Source organism: Bison bison, unplaced genomic scaffold (assembly GCF_000754665.1).
Source record: "Bison bison bison isolate TAMUID 2011002044 unplaced genomic scaffold, Bison_UMD1.0 scf7180017864297, whole genome shotgun sequence".
Classification (NCBI taxonomy): domain Eukaryota; kingdom Metazoa; phylum Chordata; class Mammalia; order Artiodactyla; family Bovidae; genus Bison; species Bison bison.
The window spans coordinates 5,075,811-5,094,111 of NW_011494869.1; the positions used below are offsets into that span (position 1 = coordinate 5,075,811).

At 42.8% G+C, this 18,301-nt stretch overlaps 1 protein-coding gene across 1 annotated transcript in view; it reads right to left on the reverse strand.

Moving 5' to 3' along the window:
- The window catches only part of WWP2 (WW domain containing E3 ubiquitin protein ligase 2), a 149,397-nt gene that overhangs the window by 27,448 nt on the left and 103,648 nt on the right, over window positions 1–18,301 (reverse strand). Inside the window, exon 10 of the mRNA XM_010851108.1 lies at window positions 6,192–6,281. Coding sequence (XP_010849410.1) covers window positions 6,192–6,281 — 90 coding nt within the window. The remainder of the gene's footprint in view (window positions 1–6,191; window positions 6,282–18,301) is intronic.

An 18,301-nucleotide genomic window follows, 5' to 3' on the forward strand; every position in this document is an offset into this window, starting at 1 on the left:
ACCAGCTAACACACACAAAGCTCTCTCCTTTCCTATCCTCCCAATTTAGAAAAGCATCATTAAATCAATATTTGGGGTTTGGATTATAACTTTCTAGAATACTATACATACACATCCTTACTTGTACAACTTTTTCTTTTTCTCTAGAGTTAAGAACTGCATGTTTTATTCAGCTTGGACTTCAAGGACCTGCCACTAATTCAGCCCCAGACTCTTGACAGGGCAGGTGCCACCAGGGTCACTTAACTCTTGGCCTCATCTGTCCAGCACCCTTTTCTCCAGGCCTGCTCTACATTCCTGTCCTAAGTCATCCTCCTTCATCTTCCTCATGGCCCCTGAGCTGAGTCAGTCTCCTGTGTCCTGCATCTCACGATTTCTTTCTCTGTTTCTTCTTGTCTGGTGGAAGAAAACAGCTAGGAGTTTCTGAGAGAGGATGGACCAAAGTTAATTTTTTGAAACCCTGCATATCTGATGATGGCTTTATATCAATCCTCCTGAGTGCTAACATGTCTAAAAGCTGATTTCTGAATTTGCTCACTTGTTTCACTTGAAGATCCTCAAATATCATGATCTATAGTTTTCTCCCCTTAGACTGGTCACTGAAAGAAAGTGAAAGGGAAAATCCCTCAGTCGTGTCTGACTCTTTGTGACCCCATGGACTATACAGTCCATAGGATTCTCCAGGCCAGAATATTGGAGTGGGTAGCCATTCCCTTCTCCAAGGGATCTTCCCAACCCAGGGGTCGAACCCAGGTCTCCCTCACTGCAGGCAGATTCTTTACCAACTGAACCACCTGTCACTACCCCAGCAAAAAAAAAAAAAAAACTTTCCAATATTTTCCCTGAGAATAGCATTCTCACTTAATCCCTTTTTCCTGAGTTCATCTCTGCCTTCAGCTATGACCATGTTTGCCACACTGGTTCTATTCTACCAGGAACTTCTTACACTAGCAGCAGCCATGTGGTTGCATGTGTGTGTGTGTGCACACGTGTGTGGCAGGAGGTTGGGAGTGATGGCTGACAACCTAGGAATCTAGCTGCTCCCTGCACAAGTTTTAAACTTTAGGTTTTCAGTCTCATTACACATAACACATTCACTTACACATACCCCGTATGTCCCTGAAGGCTGAGGCTTTCTAGGGCTCCATGGTGCGGACTGGCTGTCTTTTGGGTGGAAACCCCACACTGGAAGCTTGGGTTTCAGCTTTCTCAGTTCTACCAGCAACTAAACTTTGATTACAATCTCCCATATGCTTTTTCTCCTCTTCCATGCCTTTATCATTATACTTTTTAAAATAACTTTTATTGCCATTTTAGTGGGTTTTCAAGAAGAAATGGAAATAAACATGTTTGATCCATATGTTTAACTAGAAGTCCTCTGCATTGGTGAATTTCAGACTGTCAAACAGCATAATCACACCCTTGATAGCAGGTGAAATCTTATGCAGAATTACAATCGATAAAAACAGAGCAGCAGTTGGAGGCCCTTTCATGCTGTTTGATTCCAGGGGGCAACTGCACCAAACCCTAGGGCCTTACTAGACATACTTTGATCATTGCTATTTCACACAAACCCTACACTCCACCAAAACTGCTCCGTGTATCATTCCCTAAATGCACCTTTCACATTCACACTGTTTCCCTAACCTGGATCACCTTCCTCTTTTCACGGAAGTCCACCCCTAGCCTTTCTTAAAGACCAAGTTGGAGTCCTCTGTGACAGTGGTCCCCAACACCATGCTCTATAGTGCCTATTCCCCCTGCTCACCTCTGGTCTGAGAACCACCTAACAGTGTCTGAAGACAAATCATTGCACTCATATGAATTACCAGGTCCAACACTTTTTGCTCCTGGATAAAATCACTGGTTGCTTTTTTTTTTTAACTGAGATCTAATTGACATGTAACATTATAATAGGTTTAAGTTTTATCTTTACAACATAAAGATTCAATATTTGTATATATTGCAAAACAATCACCACAGTAAGTGTAGTTAACATTTGTCACTGCACATGGTTACAATTCTTTTTTCCTGTGATGAGAACTTTTAAGATCTACTCTCTTCAGTTCAGTTCAGTTCAGTCGCTCAGTCGTGTCCGACTCTTTGCAACCCCATGTATCACAGCACACCAGGCCTCCCTGTCCATCACCAACTCCCGGAGTTCACTCAAACTAACGTCCATCGAGTTGGTGATGCCATCCAGCCATCTCATCCTCTGTCGTCCCCTTTTCCTCTTGCCCCCAATCCCGCCCAGCATCAGAGTCTTTTCCAATGAGTCAACCCTTCGCATGAGGTGGCCAAAGTACTGGAGTTTCAGCTTTAGCATCATTCCTTCCAAAGAACACCCAGGGCTGATCTCCTTTAGAATGGACTGGTTGGATCTCCTTGCAGTCCAAGGGACTCTCAAGAGTCTTCTCCAACACCACAGTTCAAAAGCATCAATTCTTCGGTGCTCAGCTTTCTTCACAGTCCAACTCTCACATCCATACATGACCGCTGGAAAAACCATAGCCTTGACTACACGGACCTTTGTTGGCAAAGTAATGTCTCTGCTTTTCAATATGCCGTCTAGGTTGGTCATAACTTTCCTTCCAAGGAGTAAGTGTCTTTTAATTTCATGGCTGCAGTCACCATCTGCAGTGATTTTGGAGCCCCAAAAAATAAAGTCTGACACTGTTTCCACTGTTTCCCCATCTATTTGCCATGAAGTGATGGGACCAGATGCCATGATCTTCGTTTTCTGAATGTTGAGCTTTAAGCCAACCTTTTCACTCTCCTCTTTCACTTTCATCAAGAGGCTTTTTAGTTCCTCTTCACTTTCTGCCATAAGGGTGGTGTCATCTGCTACTCTCTTAGTGAAGTGAACTCGCTCAGTCGTGTCTGACTCTTTGCGACCCTGTGGACTGCAGCCCACCAGGCTCCTCTGTCCATGGGATTCTCCAGGCAAGAATACTGGAGTGGGCCGCCATTTCCTTCCCCAGGGGATCTTCCCAACCCAGGGATCGAACCCAAGTCTCCCACATGGCAGGCAGGTGCTTTATCCTCTGAGCCACCGGGGAACACATATGGTATTATTAAGTGGCAAGAGCTTTTGTAAGCTATGAACAAGTTAGGACAATATGCATTTCAACCTTTATTCTAACTGGAATAATGATTCTCAATGTGAGGATAAAACATGTAAACGACTGGTCTTTATACAAGAGTCCCATGGGTCAGACAGAGGGGACAGACAATAAAGTGAATCTTTCGGCTCAGTCTCACTCCTGGATGACTAGGACTGCTGATACAATGCAGTGGCTCCATCTGTAGTTTCAAGATTGCTCGCACCATGGCAATACTTCCCTAGAGCAGAACTTCTCCCATTAATTAGCAATGAAAGCTTGAGCATTCTGTGCTCTCCAGGTTCCCTACTACATCGTAGAACTAAGTGCCAGGAGTTCAAAGGGCCTAAAGCTCAGGAAGAACTCATGGGCTATAGAGGGCACAGAGCTGAGCCAATAAAACATTACAGGGCTTTCCTGGTGGTCCAGTGGTTAAGAATCCACCTTGCAATGCAGGAGACACCGATTTGATCCCTGTCCGGGAAGATCCCACAGGCCACAGAGCAACTAAGCCCTCACATCACAAGTACGGAGCCCTCATGCTGCAACTACTGAAGCCCGAGCACCCAGAGCCTGTGCCCCACAAGAGTGGCCCACTCCCGTCCCAACTGGAGAAAGCCCACACACAACAAAGACCCAGCACAGCCAAGAGTAAATAAATGAATCTTTTTCTTAAAATATCATTGTAACTCTCTCGAAAATAAGAAAGCTGGCTCTAGTATCCCACCTCAACACTTAAACAAGAGTAAATCCTCAGCCATTCTTAGAAGACACTATTAAATATCTTCATTTAGATATCATCATACGTTCACCAGGTCAAGGCTTCCGTAACTTATAAACCAGAGAGGTTAAGAGGCAAGCAACCAGCACACTTAAAGAGTTTTATGTGCTGTAAACACACAAAGTACAAGCGTGCAACACATCCTGTTAAAAGTTGATGATTAATTTGTGAGACAATTGGAGAAATCTGACTACTGACTGGGTATTTGATGGTAGTAGGTAAACACTTAAAAATACAGTGGTTTTACTTTTAAAAGAGAACATTTTTTAGACATGTATACTGAAATTTGGATGAAATAACATGATGTCTGGGATTTGCTTCAAAATAATCTAAGATGGGGTGGGGGAGGGGCAAACGAGGATGACAGAGCAGGAGTTAGCATATGTCTTCTACGAACGGTTGCAAAGTAAATATTTTAGTCTTTGCTGGCTATACAGTCTGTGTCACAATTATTCAATTCTCCCAATGAGCATGAGAGCAGCCATGGACCGTAAGTAAACAAATGAGAGGGGCTATGTTCCAATAAAACTTCATTTATGAAAACAGGTGGCAGGTGGATTTTGCCAACAGGTCCACAGTTTGCCAACTCCTGGTACAAATGAAACAAGGATGGCCTTGAGATGATAATTATTGCAGCTAGGTGTTGAGGGTGTGGGGATTCTTTGTGCACATTTGAAAACTTCAATATGAATATTTCTAGAATTTCCATAATAAAATGTTTAATCTTTTTTCTAAGAAGTCAACATTTAACTTTGGTAAGTTCCTTGGACTTTAAATCAAAGGAGAAAACAGGGACTTCCCTGGTGGTCCAGTGGTTAAGAAGCCGGCTTGCAATGCAAGGGATGCAGGCTTGATCCCTGATTGGGGAACTAAGATCCCACATGCCGTGGAACAACTGAGCCCGTGCACTACAAGTAGAGAGTCTGTGTGCCGCAACGAAAGATCCCGCGTGACACACCTAAGACCTGACACAACCAGATAAATATTAGAAAAAATAAAATAAACGAGGTTTCCTTCGTTTAAGAAAAGAGAAGGGGGAGCCGTGAGAACTAAGGATGGTGGATTACGAGTGTGACTTCCACAAGGACAAGGAAGGAAAGGAAAACACAAGCATTCTACTAGGGAAACTGAAAGTAAAAGCAGTCCACACATGGAAACCTGTAGGACTGGGAAATGGGGTGGTATTTGCCCAGCACACGCCTGACAGGTGAACAAACAGAGCACAGGGCTCTCCCTGTCCACTCTGACAGCCTCTCCCTCCACCAGCTTCAGAAGAGGAAGTCAGTGTTCATGTTCCTCATAGGAGGCCTTCATAGCTATTCTACTGGTGATTCTTTCCTGAGAGCAGAATACATTCCCTTTCAAAAGCTCTCAGGACTGGGAGACACATGTGGAAAGAACTTTCTGTCCCTGGCAGGCAAGGAACCAAACCCCTTCTCCTTGAACTTGGACAGTCTTCCCTTACTTGGAAGCCTCACTTATCCTCGGGTTTTGGAGAACTTAGCTGCGTTCTCACAAAGCCCAGCCGAACGCCACAGCACACTGTCTCCGGGGGCTGGCGGGACGCAGGGTGCTGCGAAACTCATCAACACCCTCTCTATCTTGGCTTCCTTGTGCACTCTATTCCCCCCATAGATGCTCTAAATATCCTGGTATGTCCTAAGAAATGAGAACAGAATTAAAGTGGGTAGGAAAAGCAGTCGAGGGACCCAGAATAAATGTCCCTATACTTCGCTACATCTGCTGAAACTGAAAACTGCACCCTATAGGTTATTTCTGCAGGTGAAATGTCTGAAGCCACTGAGAGACCAATGGCTTCAGAGGCCTCCCAAGCCCTCCTTCCTCCAGAACCCAACAGCCATGGGGGTCTGAATATCACTTAAGAAAGCCCAGGGCCAGGGGATTACGTTGGTGGTCCAGTAGCTAAGACTCCATACTCCCAATGCAGGGGGCCTGAGTTCGATCCCTGGGCACAGAACTAGATCCCACGTGATACACCTAAAAGATCCCACATGCACCAGAAAGGTCGAAGATCCTGCATGTCACAACAAAGACCCAGTGCAGTTAAATAAATAAATAAGAAAGAAAAGAACTCCCATGGCCAAGGCAACAAATGGAGGGAGAAGGGAAAGTGGAATGAGAGAGCAGAGACCACAGAAGAGGAGGACTATGGGAGGAGGGGAAAAGAGACAGAGAAAGGAGGAGAGTGGGGGAAATAGAGAGATGATTGTGGCAGAGTGGTGGAGAAGCCGATGGGGGACTCTTGGTGCCAGTTCTAGAGCCTCAGGGCTCATTGGTCCAAGTCTTACCCTGGAGGAAGAGGCCGCTCCCAGGTGGTGGTCTTGGTGTTATGGTCAACATAATAGACACGCCCGTTGGGGAGCTCTCGCTGCTCCCATCTGCAAAATAAAGTCAAGGGAGGCATGAGACATGCTGGTGAAAGGCATAAGTCCTGGTTCAATGGGGCTCTTCACTACTGATGTGGCTAATTTGACAGAAAACATCAAAGACAACATGCAAAACCAACCCACTGGTCAGACCAGCTCCACGCCATCCCTGATAATGGGACCCATGCCTGCTTCTTGAGAAAACTACGAGAACTCCCCTTTACCGACTCAAGGTTATTAGATATCCCACAGATAGTGCTAAATTCCCCTACATAACCCCTATGAATCTACATTCCCATGGATTTTTCCAAATCACTGTTTACTGGCCATTTGAGGACCAAAGGTCCTTTTAGGGAGGTAATGAAAGCTGAAGACTCTTTCTCTCCATGCACTTACCAACAAAAATGTGTGCAGTTTCTGGGATTCACAGACCCCCACACCTAAAGTTCACCCATGGACTCTCCAGCCCTTGCAACCTATTACCTCTTAACGTCACAAATTATACAATTCCCCTTGTTCTCCTAGCATCATATATATTCAAGATCACATTTCTTTTTAAAGTACAGGACTCACTTACAGAGGGTCTTTAAAAGAGATCTGGATGAACCAAGAAACACAGCAAACTGCTATTTATTGGCTTTTCCACCCCTGTCTCTGTGTGTGGGTGCTAAGGGTGGCTCATCTGTGCCAATGGCAGAAAGACAAGGTAGCAGATGATCCAAACAGTGGATCCAAAGGCAAAATCACTACAAAACAGAGAAAAGGACCACCCATCCCCATACTCCTGTTATTCCCACATTCACACAGTCTGACAGTAACTCCACTGACCCAGAATACAGTAACCGACATATAAGGAATGCAAAGATCTACCTTTGTTTATAAAATGATTACCATTTTATAAAGGATGCGAATGGTCCCTTAGTCTTTATGTTTTACACTGATTTTATCTACTTCTACTTTTGGGCACTTTCAAGAGGAAGGTGGATTTTACCAGGAAGCTAGTACAGTCAGTTCTGCTGAAATGCGTATTTTAAAGACATAGGTCTATGCCAGTGTGATTTGATACTTAAGGGAACGTGAGCATGATGTGAATTTTGCGTTTGCTGTGCATGTATTTGTCTTCTAACCATACTATGAACACAGAAGACTTCCCTGGGCTGAACCCAGTATTGTAGGAACACAAAAAACCACACACATCTACCTGCTACCTCACTTTGGAGCGTGTTACATATCATACTCACCCACATCTGGTGTTACAACTCCTGTCTGAGTTCAGAAAACCCTTCTTGTACCACTTTAAGACAACACTCAACAAGCTCTAATCCTCAGGCATCTGCTTCCACAAGCAAACTGCAGGTCTTGTCATGGAACCCTGCGTCTTTATTGTGTATTATCATCTCAACCATTTAACATGTGTAAAACTCTGCCACTGTGTTATTACCTTCTTGTTTGTGTGTGTGTCACTGACAAATTTTTGTCTGTTGTGTCCTTAACCCATTTCTTCCCATAAACCCTGTGGTTTTTGTTGCATGATTTGGCAGCGGTGATTTCTAGGAACACATATGTTATAGCAGAGAGTTGACTATATACTGAAATAAATGTCCTAAGTTCTATCACTAAGCCTGGTGTATCTACTCAAATAGATATGAGCTTTATTTGATACCGTTTCTCATATCTGATCAATGGACACCACTGATGAGCCTCTCAGAGGCTAATTCAGATAGAGATACATGCAAGGTTTCCAAGGCAAAAATGGGAAGGGGTAATCATCACCCACAGAGCATCCACAATGAGTTGCAGGCTCCTGTTTTACCTCATTCAGTCCTGCCTCCATCCTTTAAGGTGGGACATGCCATCATCATCAAAGAAACCGAGGCTCAGAGGGGCTAAATAAAACTCAGCTCAGACTCTCTAGCCTATGAGTTTTACCATGGACCCCTGAAAGGAAGAAAGGAAGGGCAAGTGGAACTTATAAGAAACCCACAACCCAGCAGACAAGGTGCCAGGTGCCTTTCCACCACCCACCCCAACATGAACAGCTCTCCCTAGCACAGGAGTCTAGGTAGGGAGCCCTGCAGGATCATGACTGGGGAGACATTACAGTAAATCCACCTCATTCATTTCTAGGCTCCATTTTTAATCAGAAACCCTTGCTCAGATATCATCTATAGGAAGAGGCTACACACTTTGCACCATTAGGAGGCTTCCCCCGGGAGCACTGAGGCCTGCTTGTTCCACATTCCCTCCTCTCAAAAGGGATCCACTACTGGTTTGAGGACCAGAGTACTACAAACACGATTAAAATGCCCTCAAGGACACTTGTTCTCCTGGGTATTCCCGCTCCCTGGGGCTTCCCTGTAGCTCAGATGGTAAAGAATCTGCCTGTAAAGCAGGAGACCCAGGTTTGATCCCCAGGTCAGGAAGATGCCCTGGAGAAGGGAATGGCAACCCACTCCAGTATTCTTGCCTGGAGAAACCCATGGACAGAAGAGCCTGGTGAGCTACAGTCCACAGGGTCACAAAGAGTTGGACATGACTGAGTGACTAACACTATATTATGTTCCCACTCCAGCTTCTGGCTGAAGCGGTTACTGGTAACCTGGCCCAAGTGCCCTGGCTCCTCCCTGCTCTGGCAAAAGGAAGATCTATGCACTTTAGTTGGTATTTTATTAAAAGGCCACAACTAAAAGATCCCCCATGCCGTAAATATAGACCCTGAGTGCTGCAACTAAGACCCAGCATAGCCAAATTAAAAAAAAAAAAAGAAGCAGCAGCAGCGGGGAGAATCTTCTGGCAAAAGTGATCAGGTGAAAAGACACACAGGGCCAAGTTAAAGCTCTTCTCCCTCTCGATGCCCTTTTGAATTAAAGATAAAAGAGTAACAGATATTGCAAGTTTCAAGAAGCTAGTGTCCCATCTCTGGGGATCAAGTAGGGACTTTTCAGCCACAAAGGAGGCTAACATAGAATGATTTCACACCACCTCTCCAAATTCTTCCTGTCTGCTTGGTAATCAAGCAGCAAATTTGATACTCTCTTTGTTCATCTGAATTTGGAAATAAAGAAAGTCTTGAGAAAGATATTTGGCTTAAGGATAAGTACTGAAATATGGAAGCTCCTCAAGGCAAGGGTAGCAAACCACTCTTTCGTAACATTTGCTCCTAATAAAGATTTAAGGAGCCGAGAATTCCTCAGCGTTTCCTAAGAAATTAGCTCTATCCTTCCTGTCCTTGGCAATTTCGTGGCACAAAAGCCCCAATAAAACAACTTTGCTCATTTTGCAGTCACTGTTTGGAAAACTGACCATAATAGGCGGGTGGGGCTGTCCCTTGAATAAAGACAAAATACGTGGTGTTGCAGTTGGAGAGAAAAGGTGCTAAAACACATTTTTCTTTATTTCAACAATTCTTTTGTTATAACTTTCATCTCGTAAGTGGTCTCAACTTCTGGCTTCTTTTCTATTTCATGTGAGGCAAGGAGAGAACTTTGGTTTTATTATACTCTGACTACTATTTTCATTTGAAGAAGGGACAGTTCTTAAAATTCCATGAAGTAAATGCCTTTAATTGACACAGTGGTCTTCCTGCACTGTCAGGAAGGAAATCGGCGTGAAGTCCTCTTTGCTTATATTCAAGAGTTATGGCTGCTCCTCCCAAGCCTAGACAAGACCTGTCTATCCTGTCTTTGATCCCAGTTGATCCTTAGAAATGAAAGGCTCTCTTTCAGGCACTATTATTGCCCAGTGAATCTCAGTGTCCTTCTATGAACCCTCTCAATTGGCTTAGCTAGAAAAATACTTACCAAGAGGAATAAGACCTTTCTTCCATTACCTTTCTTTTTCTTTTTTTTTTTTGATATCTACATTCTTCCTTTTAAAATTGGACTCCTGCTCGGATTAAATGTCCATGTGGGTCCTCCCTGATCTGTGACCTGGCCTAGCTGCTCTTCCTAGAGAACTCTCAACTCCTCCCTACCTGCACGGCTCCTCAGAATTCATACAAATCCCTCCCCTCCATTCCTGTGGCAGAGTCGGTCGATTCTATCGTCAATCAAATGAGCCTCCCGATTCTCCTCTCCCCTCTGTAGCTGCTGACCCACATAGATTAAGCCTTCTGACTGTCTTGGTTTGGTCTCCCCATGCCAAGAAAGTGATACTGGCAGCGACCTTTCATCAGTGCATCCCTGGCAGGGGTTAGGTTTCTGAACCTTATAAGCATCTTCTTCATGCTGAGATTAAAAGGCTTTTCAATGAAACTACCCATGGGTCTCGATACTGCATCCTGGTCACGTGGGTCACATCCTCTCCCACTGAATAGCTTCCTTTGATGCTCTCAGAAACAGTGTTCAAAAGCCCAAGCTCGATTCAGGTCCCTTCCCAACACATTGCTCCTTGGCCTTCAATGCGTAACATTCAGTTGGACCATGGACTACACAGGGTCTTTCTATTTGAAAGGATTTAAAACACAGTCTTCAGTTTCAATTAATCTCTGTACTTTTTTAAAAAACCTAAATTCCCTTTGCTCCTATGGATTTTAACTGTCCTTTATTCAGTTTGTAATAGGGAAGAGCACATCTGATTCCATATTAGATCTGTTTCTCTTGCTTTAAACTTTGTGTGCTTAGTCATGTTGGCTCTGCACCTATTGTAAAAGAATGTTACATACAGTCTGAAATATACAGGATAGCCCATTCTCAAGGTTCCAACCTTTAAGAGTCCATTCATATAAAAAGTTCCAGAACAGAGAATAATATTTGTCTTGTTGGAGGTTTATAGGAACATTGTGACCTGACCTACATGGACAGCTGCAAGAACAAAGGATTCAACACCAAGAAGTCTGCAACAACTAACAACGTCCTTTCCTCATCTTGCCTTTGGAAGTGCTTTGCTGAAACCCTTTGGGGAGTTTGGGATTTTAGGAGGCACAAGCCACCCATCTTCTTGTATGGTTCTGCAATAAACCTTTCTCTGCCCTCCAAACCACAGCATTTAGGTATTGTCTGGCCTCACTGTGCATCAAACACACGACCTTGTGTTTGGTATTAATAACAAGTTGTATCTCTTCCATGCCCCAGTTCTGCCCCAAACCACCATCCTTATTGAAAAGGTAAAGGCAGAAAATCTCAATTTCATTATTAGGATGGCATGCAATCATTTCTATGTTATCTGAAAGGAAATTGTCTGGTTACCTGAACCACATTTTCTTGTGGAAAGTTTCCTAAAAGGTCTTCAGGTAATCAGTTCTCAGTTACTTGCCGTTACAGTGTATATTCAACCATCCTGATTAACACACATCTTGGTCAGATTCCCGTAAGTTTGGACAGAATCACAGTTTCACCAAGAGTCAAATTAAATTGAGAAGGAATTTAAATCTGATAGTCCAAGTATTTTGGTTTAAGATCAGAGATGAATCACAAATTCTTACTAAGAGCATTATAAACTTGTATTATTTATAATTTGTTAATAAATTTTATTAACACAAGCACTGGGCATTAGTGAAGCTGACTCTCATTCAAAATACACTCTCTTCATCAGCAAAGTCCTACTAGAATACTTAGGTACCAGTAAACCAAAGATGCCTTGCTGGTTTACTTAGACACAAACTAAACTTCAGAAAAATATACTGAAAGTATTCAGGTATTCTTAAAGCTGCCTATGTAGAGATTCAACTTCCCTCAGGCAAACATTACGAGAAATTCATATTTTCTTATGTTATGATCCTATAATAAATTTAAACTCTGAACCAAATCCCATTTATTCCCCAAGCTCTGGCCACTTCCTGGGTGAACCATAAGATTTATTTCCTGTGTAGGGACACTGTCAGACTGTATTATGAGTCAAAAATCTGTGTGCAATGGAACACATCTCCTCGCCACTGTTTTCATTGCTTCAGGAGGTCCTCTATAAACTGGGTAAGAAGTATGTTAAACTCAGACTTTCCCCCCAGAACCCTTCTTGAAACACTGAGCTTTCCTTTAAATCCAAGCACACTAACCCCCTTTTTAAAACTATCAACAACCAGCACTTTATGCCCTCTAAGCATAGTGGGGCACAGTAGTAGCTACTGAGGACTCTGAATTAAGGTCTGTTTTTCTCCTCCTTTTTCAACCATCCCTTTTTTTTTTTTTTGCCTTGGAAAAGTCCACAAAGCCCTTCAATGGAAGATGGCAATATTAAAAGATATGCTTTCACAGAGATGCATCTTCTACAGACAAGTCCTAGAGATGGTGTCTACTAAAAAAATAAAAACTTTTTTTTAAATCAAATTTTCAGATTTAAAAAATTGTAGATAAGTTTGATAATGTAGGAAAATAGTCACTCTTAAAAAATAGTTGAAGAGGGCTTCCATGGTCGTTCAGTGGTAAAGAATCCACCTGCCAACACAGGAGACAAGGGTTCAATCCCCGATCCGGGAAGATTCCACTTGCCATGGAGCAACTAAGCCCATGGGTCACAACTATTGAGCCTGTGCTCCACAGCCCAGGTGTCACAACTACTGAGCCTACGTGCTGCAACCACCGAAGCCTCCATGCCCGAGAGCCTGTGTTCTGCATCAGGAGAAGCCACTGCAATGAGAAGCCCACGTACTGCAACTAGAAAGTAGCCCCCACTCACCACAGCTAGAGAAAAGCTCAAACAGCAGTGAAGATCCAGTACAGACAAAAATAAATAAATAAAATCATCTTTAAAAAATTGTTGGAGAGTGTAGGACACATTGAGAAAGTAGCACTGATATATATCCACTATTGCGTAAACCAGATAACTATCGGGAAGCTGCTGTATAACACAGGAAGCCCAGCCTAGTGCTGTGATGACCTAGAAGGGTAGAACAGAGGGGGTGGGGGGTAAGGGGACTCAAGAGAGAGGAGAGATATATATCATTATGACTGATTCGACTTTATGGAAGCAGAGACCACCACAACAATGCAAAACAATTATTCTCCAGTAAAAAAAAAAAGTTGGTGGGGGACTTCCTCGTGGTCCATTCATTAGGACTCCATGCTTCCAGTGCAGGGGGAGCCGCTTCAATTCCTGGCTAAGGAACTAGGATCTTACAGGCTGCATAGCATGGCCAAAAAAATTTAAATTAAAAAAAAATTTAAGTGTTTAAAAGACATAGTTGATAGGAGCAAAAATGGATATATATGCTCCCAAGGGCAATTTTGCAACTTGGTTAAAAACTTCTACTACATGAACATCCTTTAATTCAGCAATTCTACTTTGAAGATATAGCCTAAGGAAATAATTATGTGTCAAAGATTTAGCTGTAAGTGTATCTGTCACAGTATGTTGTAACATGTTACAGAAAAACTGGAAAAAACCTAAATGCTTTAAAATGGAAAATTAGTAAATTATGTTAATTCTATAATGAATATTCAGTCATTTAAAATATTATTTACAATATGCTGAGTGGAAAAAATAACATGCATAAGATAAACAAAATATTGTTTAAAAATTATAAAAGTACACAGCTGCTGCTGCTGCTAAATCACTTCAGTCGTGTCCGACTCTGTGCGACCCCAGAGACAGCGGCCTACCAGGCTCTTCCATCCCTGGGATTCTCCAGGCAAGAACACTGGAGTGGGTTGCCATTTCCTTCTCCAATAAAAATACACTATTGTTCATTAAATCTAAAATGCCACCAATTATAAGATTTTTAACATATCACCAAGGAAGAAAAAAAAAACAAAAAACTCTGCCAATTAAACTATAACATTCTAATGCTTGTAAATCACACCTTGATTTTAAAGAAATTAAATGTGAAATACTGTACATATCAGAATCTACAAAACATGGGGGTCAGGGGGAGTCATGTATGCGTGTAAAATTTTTGCATAATCAGAGTAAGGAAGTATTTCAGACAAGACACAAAAGGCACGTGAAAAAGATGAACAAACTTGACTACTTAAAAGCTGAACTCCTGTACAATAAAAAGCAACACAAAAATGTTTAAAGACAAGCCACAGAAAATATTTGCAATGCACATAACTGAGAGGCAACTGGTACCCAGCACATATTAAGAAATCCTGCAGATTATAACAACAGATAGCCAAACAGAAAAATTGACAAGAATACATGAACAGACAATTCACAAGAAAAGAAACTCAAAAGCCAAATTTTTAAAAAATATAAAAAGCGGTTTAATCTCAAGGATAATGAAGAAAATTCAAAGTAAACCAGCACGAGACATCCCATTCACATCCCTCAGACTGGCCAAAGTGAAAACTATCTGACAATTTTGCTTTAGCAGGAATGCTTATATATGCTCATGGGAGTGTGAATTGGTGAACTGACTCAAAAAGCAATTTGACAGCATCTACTAGAAGCAAAAACCTTCATCCTCCTACAAAGAAGAAATTCCAGTTTGAGTGCTTGCCCTAAAGAAACAAACATGCACACAAAAAGGCATGCACAGAAAACACTTCATTGTAGCACTGTTAATAAAGGCAGAGAGGTAATTACAATATAAACAAACACAAACATAAAATGTTATTTTATATTTATATATCTATCACATACATGGTAAATATAAATTTTAATTATAACAAATAAAATTTTACCTATTTATACAACAGAATACCATAGAGCAGTTGAAATGAATGTCCCCAGTTCCATGTATCTCTGTATATAGGGAATGGGATTGAGGAGGCATTCACAGGGACTTTCAACTTTATTTTTTTATAATGTCTCCTTCATAAAGAGGTTAAAAATCAAGGTAAGGAGGAGGAGGTTTATACTAAATGCAGCATAATGCTAAAGTTTGATAAGACTGAGTTGGGGAGCCCACAGGTATTTCTTATATTACTTTCTATTCTTATTTGCATGCTTAAAATATTTTACAATTAAAACAATAAAATTTAAAAGCACATGCCCTAAGATTATTAAATTTTGGTAGATTTGTGTTTAATGTTTACATGTACATGTCTGTACATGTGGTCTTGGGCAAACCACTTAAGGTTTCCTCATTTGCAAAATAAGGGTAAAAGTAGTGTAGCAGCTACTACAGAGTGCCATGAAGACTGAAATAACCCACCTATGAAACCTAGCACTCCCAGAATGCTGGAAGCTTTTAACATGTGTTAACTATTGCTAATAATCAGGCGAAAAGAGATACAAGGTGCGTGAAACGTGCCAATAGTTATATCTAGGTGGGTGTCTGTTAGTGTTGTTCTGTTTCTTCTTACTTTACCCTAATTCAAAAAAAAAAAAAACTATAAAAAATTTTAACAGCTATTGAGAATGAAAATACTTATCTAGTCTTTCAACAACCACTTCTCACTCCATCTCTCTAGAAGCCAAGTACTATGCTCGGCGCTGGAAACACAGAAATGGAGGACACAGTAACACCAGCTCCTGAGGAGCTCTCAAGCAAGAGTAGTAAAATGAAAATTCCTAGTTACACACGAAAACATACATAGAGCAGGGGGAGAACTTCTCATGGGCCAGCCCTGACACAGTAGGATCTTTGGAAACAAGGATTTCATTCTGAGATGAGGAGGAGGAAGCCAGTAACATGTACTATCTGGCATTACCTAAGCATGTAATAATCCTTGCAGAGTCAAGAACTAAACCATACTACTTAGCACAAAGGCACAGACTCTCCAGTATAATCCTTTAATCCTTTGCTACTCAAACTATGGTCCATGGCTCACACTGTTACTGTTCAGTGACCAGAAAAGTTCAGAAGTTTGTAGGCTTTTAGAAACTTTTGTACCAATTTGACATTGCCACAACATCCAAATACATGATCTGTAGATCTGTTTCATTAAATAGAGGACCGAAGTAAGAGTTCATAAGAGACTGAAAAAAAATTAAAACAAACAAAAACCGTGGGGGAAAAAAAAGGACTAGTTTTTCACAGACAGTTTGAAAAGCACTGTTTTAAAACTCCTTGGGTAAGGATCTTTGGCTAGCGACAAAATTGAGTTTGGAATGAAATTCAATGGGAGCAGCTGGTTTATAACTTAGCAGAGAAGCTGCAAATTCCAATGTCTCTTAAAGTGTCTCCAGGAAGAAAACATCAAAGAACTCTTACCAGGTTGTCACCCTTGATAGTGTGTCAAGGACCACCTGGAGAAAGGACCTCTAGGTCTGCAGAATTGGACCTGGGCGTAGGGGGAGATGGCAAATCCAACAGATGCAAAGTACACCCTCCTCAACTAATTCTCCTCTGAGGCAGGAAACAGCCAGGGCAGCCAATGACTGCGGGAGGAGAGGGATGGTGTGAAATGGCAGCGCTGAGGTAAGCCGGCAGAGTCCAAATACAACGGCCTCCCTTATGTAAGGAACCACAGCGCGGCGCGGGCTGCCAGGCTGGAATAATGTGCCTCTGTGCGCAAGGGCCTGGGCGAGCGGCGGGGCCCGAGACGCACTTGGAGTTTATCTAAGCCATGTACACACGGTCTGTTAATGAGCATTTGGTCCCCAAAGTGGGCTCCCTGCTGATAAAAACCAGATGCAGGGCCAGCTGATCAAAGCAGGCCTCCCTCCCCACTGCCCTTCGCCCAGGCCACTATCTCAACACGTCTCTCGAGCCTGGCTGGCACCCCTTCCCTTGACAGGCGTTCGCAGCCTGAAAGCGCCACGCCCTTCCAATTGGCTCCTTTCTCGCTAATTAAATTAAAAGGTACAGAAGGCAGGAGGAGGGTTTAGAGACCGGGAGACAGGAAAGGGATAAAGGGTGTTCTGTTTGGATTGAGGCAGCCCAGGTTTCGGTGGCCTTCAGTCACTAAAACACAGGCGGATGTGACATCTTTATGACCAGTTGCATCTGCTGCAAGTTTCAGAAAGGCCATGTGGCAACTGGAAAAATAAGCCCTTGGCACCCCCAAGTGAACTGTGCCTGACTGCTCTGTGAAGGAGATGAAGAAGTTGAGAAGGTACGGCTGGAAAGAGACAGAGTCGGCTGGATGTCTCAAAAAAAGCAGTCTAGCGTGGCTCACAAAGGCCACACAAAGGGGGGAACGTGCTCTGCAGTGTTCCCCAGGCATGAAGACCCCTAGTGAGCAGGAAGGAGCAGCCCGACCCTGTGAGAGTCATACGTGAACCCAAAGCCAGACAGCCTAGTGAGGGACCCATTAAGGTCTTGCTCTTAGGAAGAAAATGTAATTCCTGTCATAGGTCCTCTTTATTTGAGGCATCAAAGAAGCAGAAAACATTCATCCAGGTGGAGGAAAAAAAAAAAATATATATATATATATGGCATTTAAACTGATTCATTGCTGTTGCTCAGTCGTTCAGGCATATCCAACTCTTTTGCAACCCCACCAACTGAAGCCCACCAGGCTCCTCTGTCCATGGGATTTTCCAGGCAAGAATACTGAAGTGGGTTGCCACTGACTCCTCCAGGGGATCTCCCCGACCCAGGGATGGAACCCATGTCTTCTGCGTCTCCTGCATTGGCAGGCCGATTCTTTACCACTAAGCCACGTGGGGAATCCTCAAAAAACTGGTTCATTAATGCACTACAAGTATGTCTTGGGAGCTGACTTTGTGCCAGGCTCCTTGCCATCTTGGCATTTACAGCCCAGCTGGGTAGAGGGACGTAGAACACGCAATTATGCGTGTGAGAAGAATTGCAATACACAGAGCAGTCTGACCTTGTCTACTGGGGATGGAGGAAGGATTCCCAGAGCAAGTGCTGATTAATCTGAGACTTGAAGATGGATAGAAATTAATGGACAAAATGGTGAGGAAGGTTTCAGAGCTGTAACCAGCATGACAGTCCCCAACCCAGAGAAAGGGTGCTATACTTGTCAAACTAAAATAAGTCATTATGGGTAGAGCTTAGAGAGCAAAGCAAAGCGCGTCTTCCATGGAAGGTTTGAGGGGTAGATGAGGCCTTGTCCTGCAGAGCTTTTTCTTATTAGGGTCTTATTAGGGATTTGAGAACTGACTCCTAAAGACAAGAGGAAACCAGTGAGGCATTCTAGGTGGTGAAACATTATGTTCAGAATTTTATTTAAAAGATTAAAAGTGGTTCCCCTGACTCCTGAATGTAAGATACCAAGAAGGGAGGGATGATCCACCTTGTC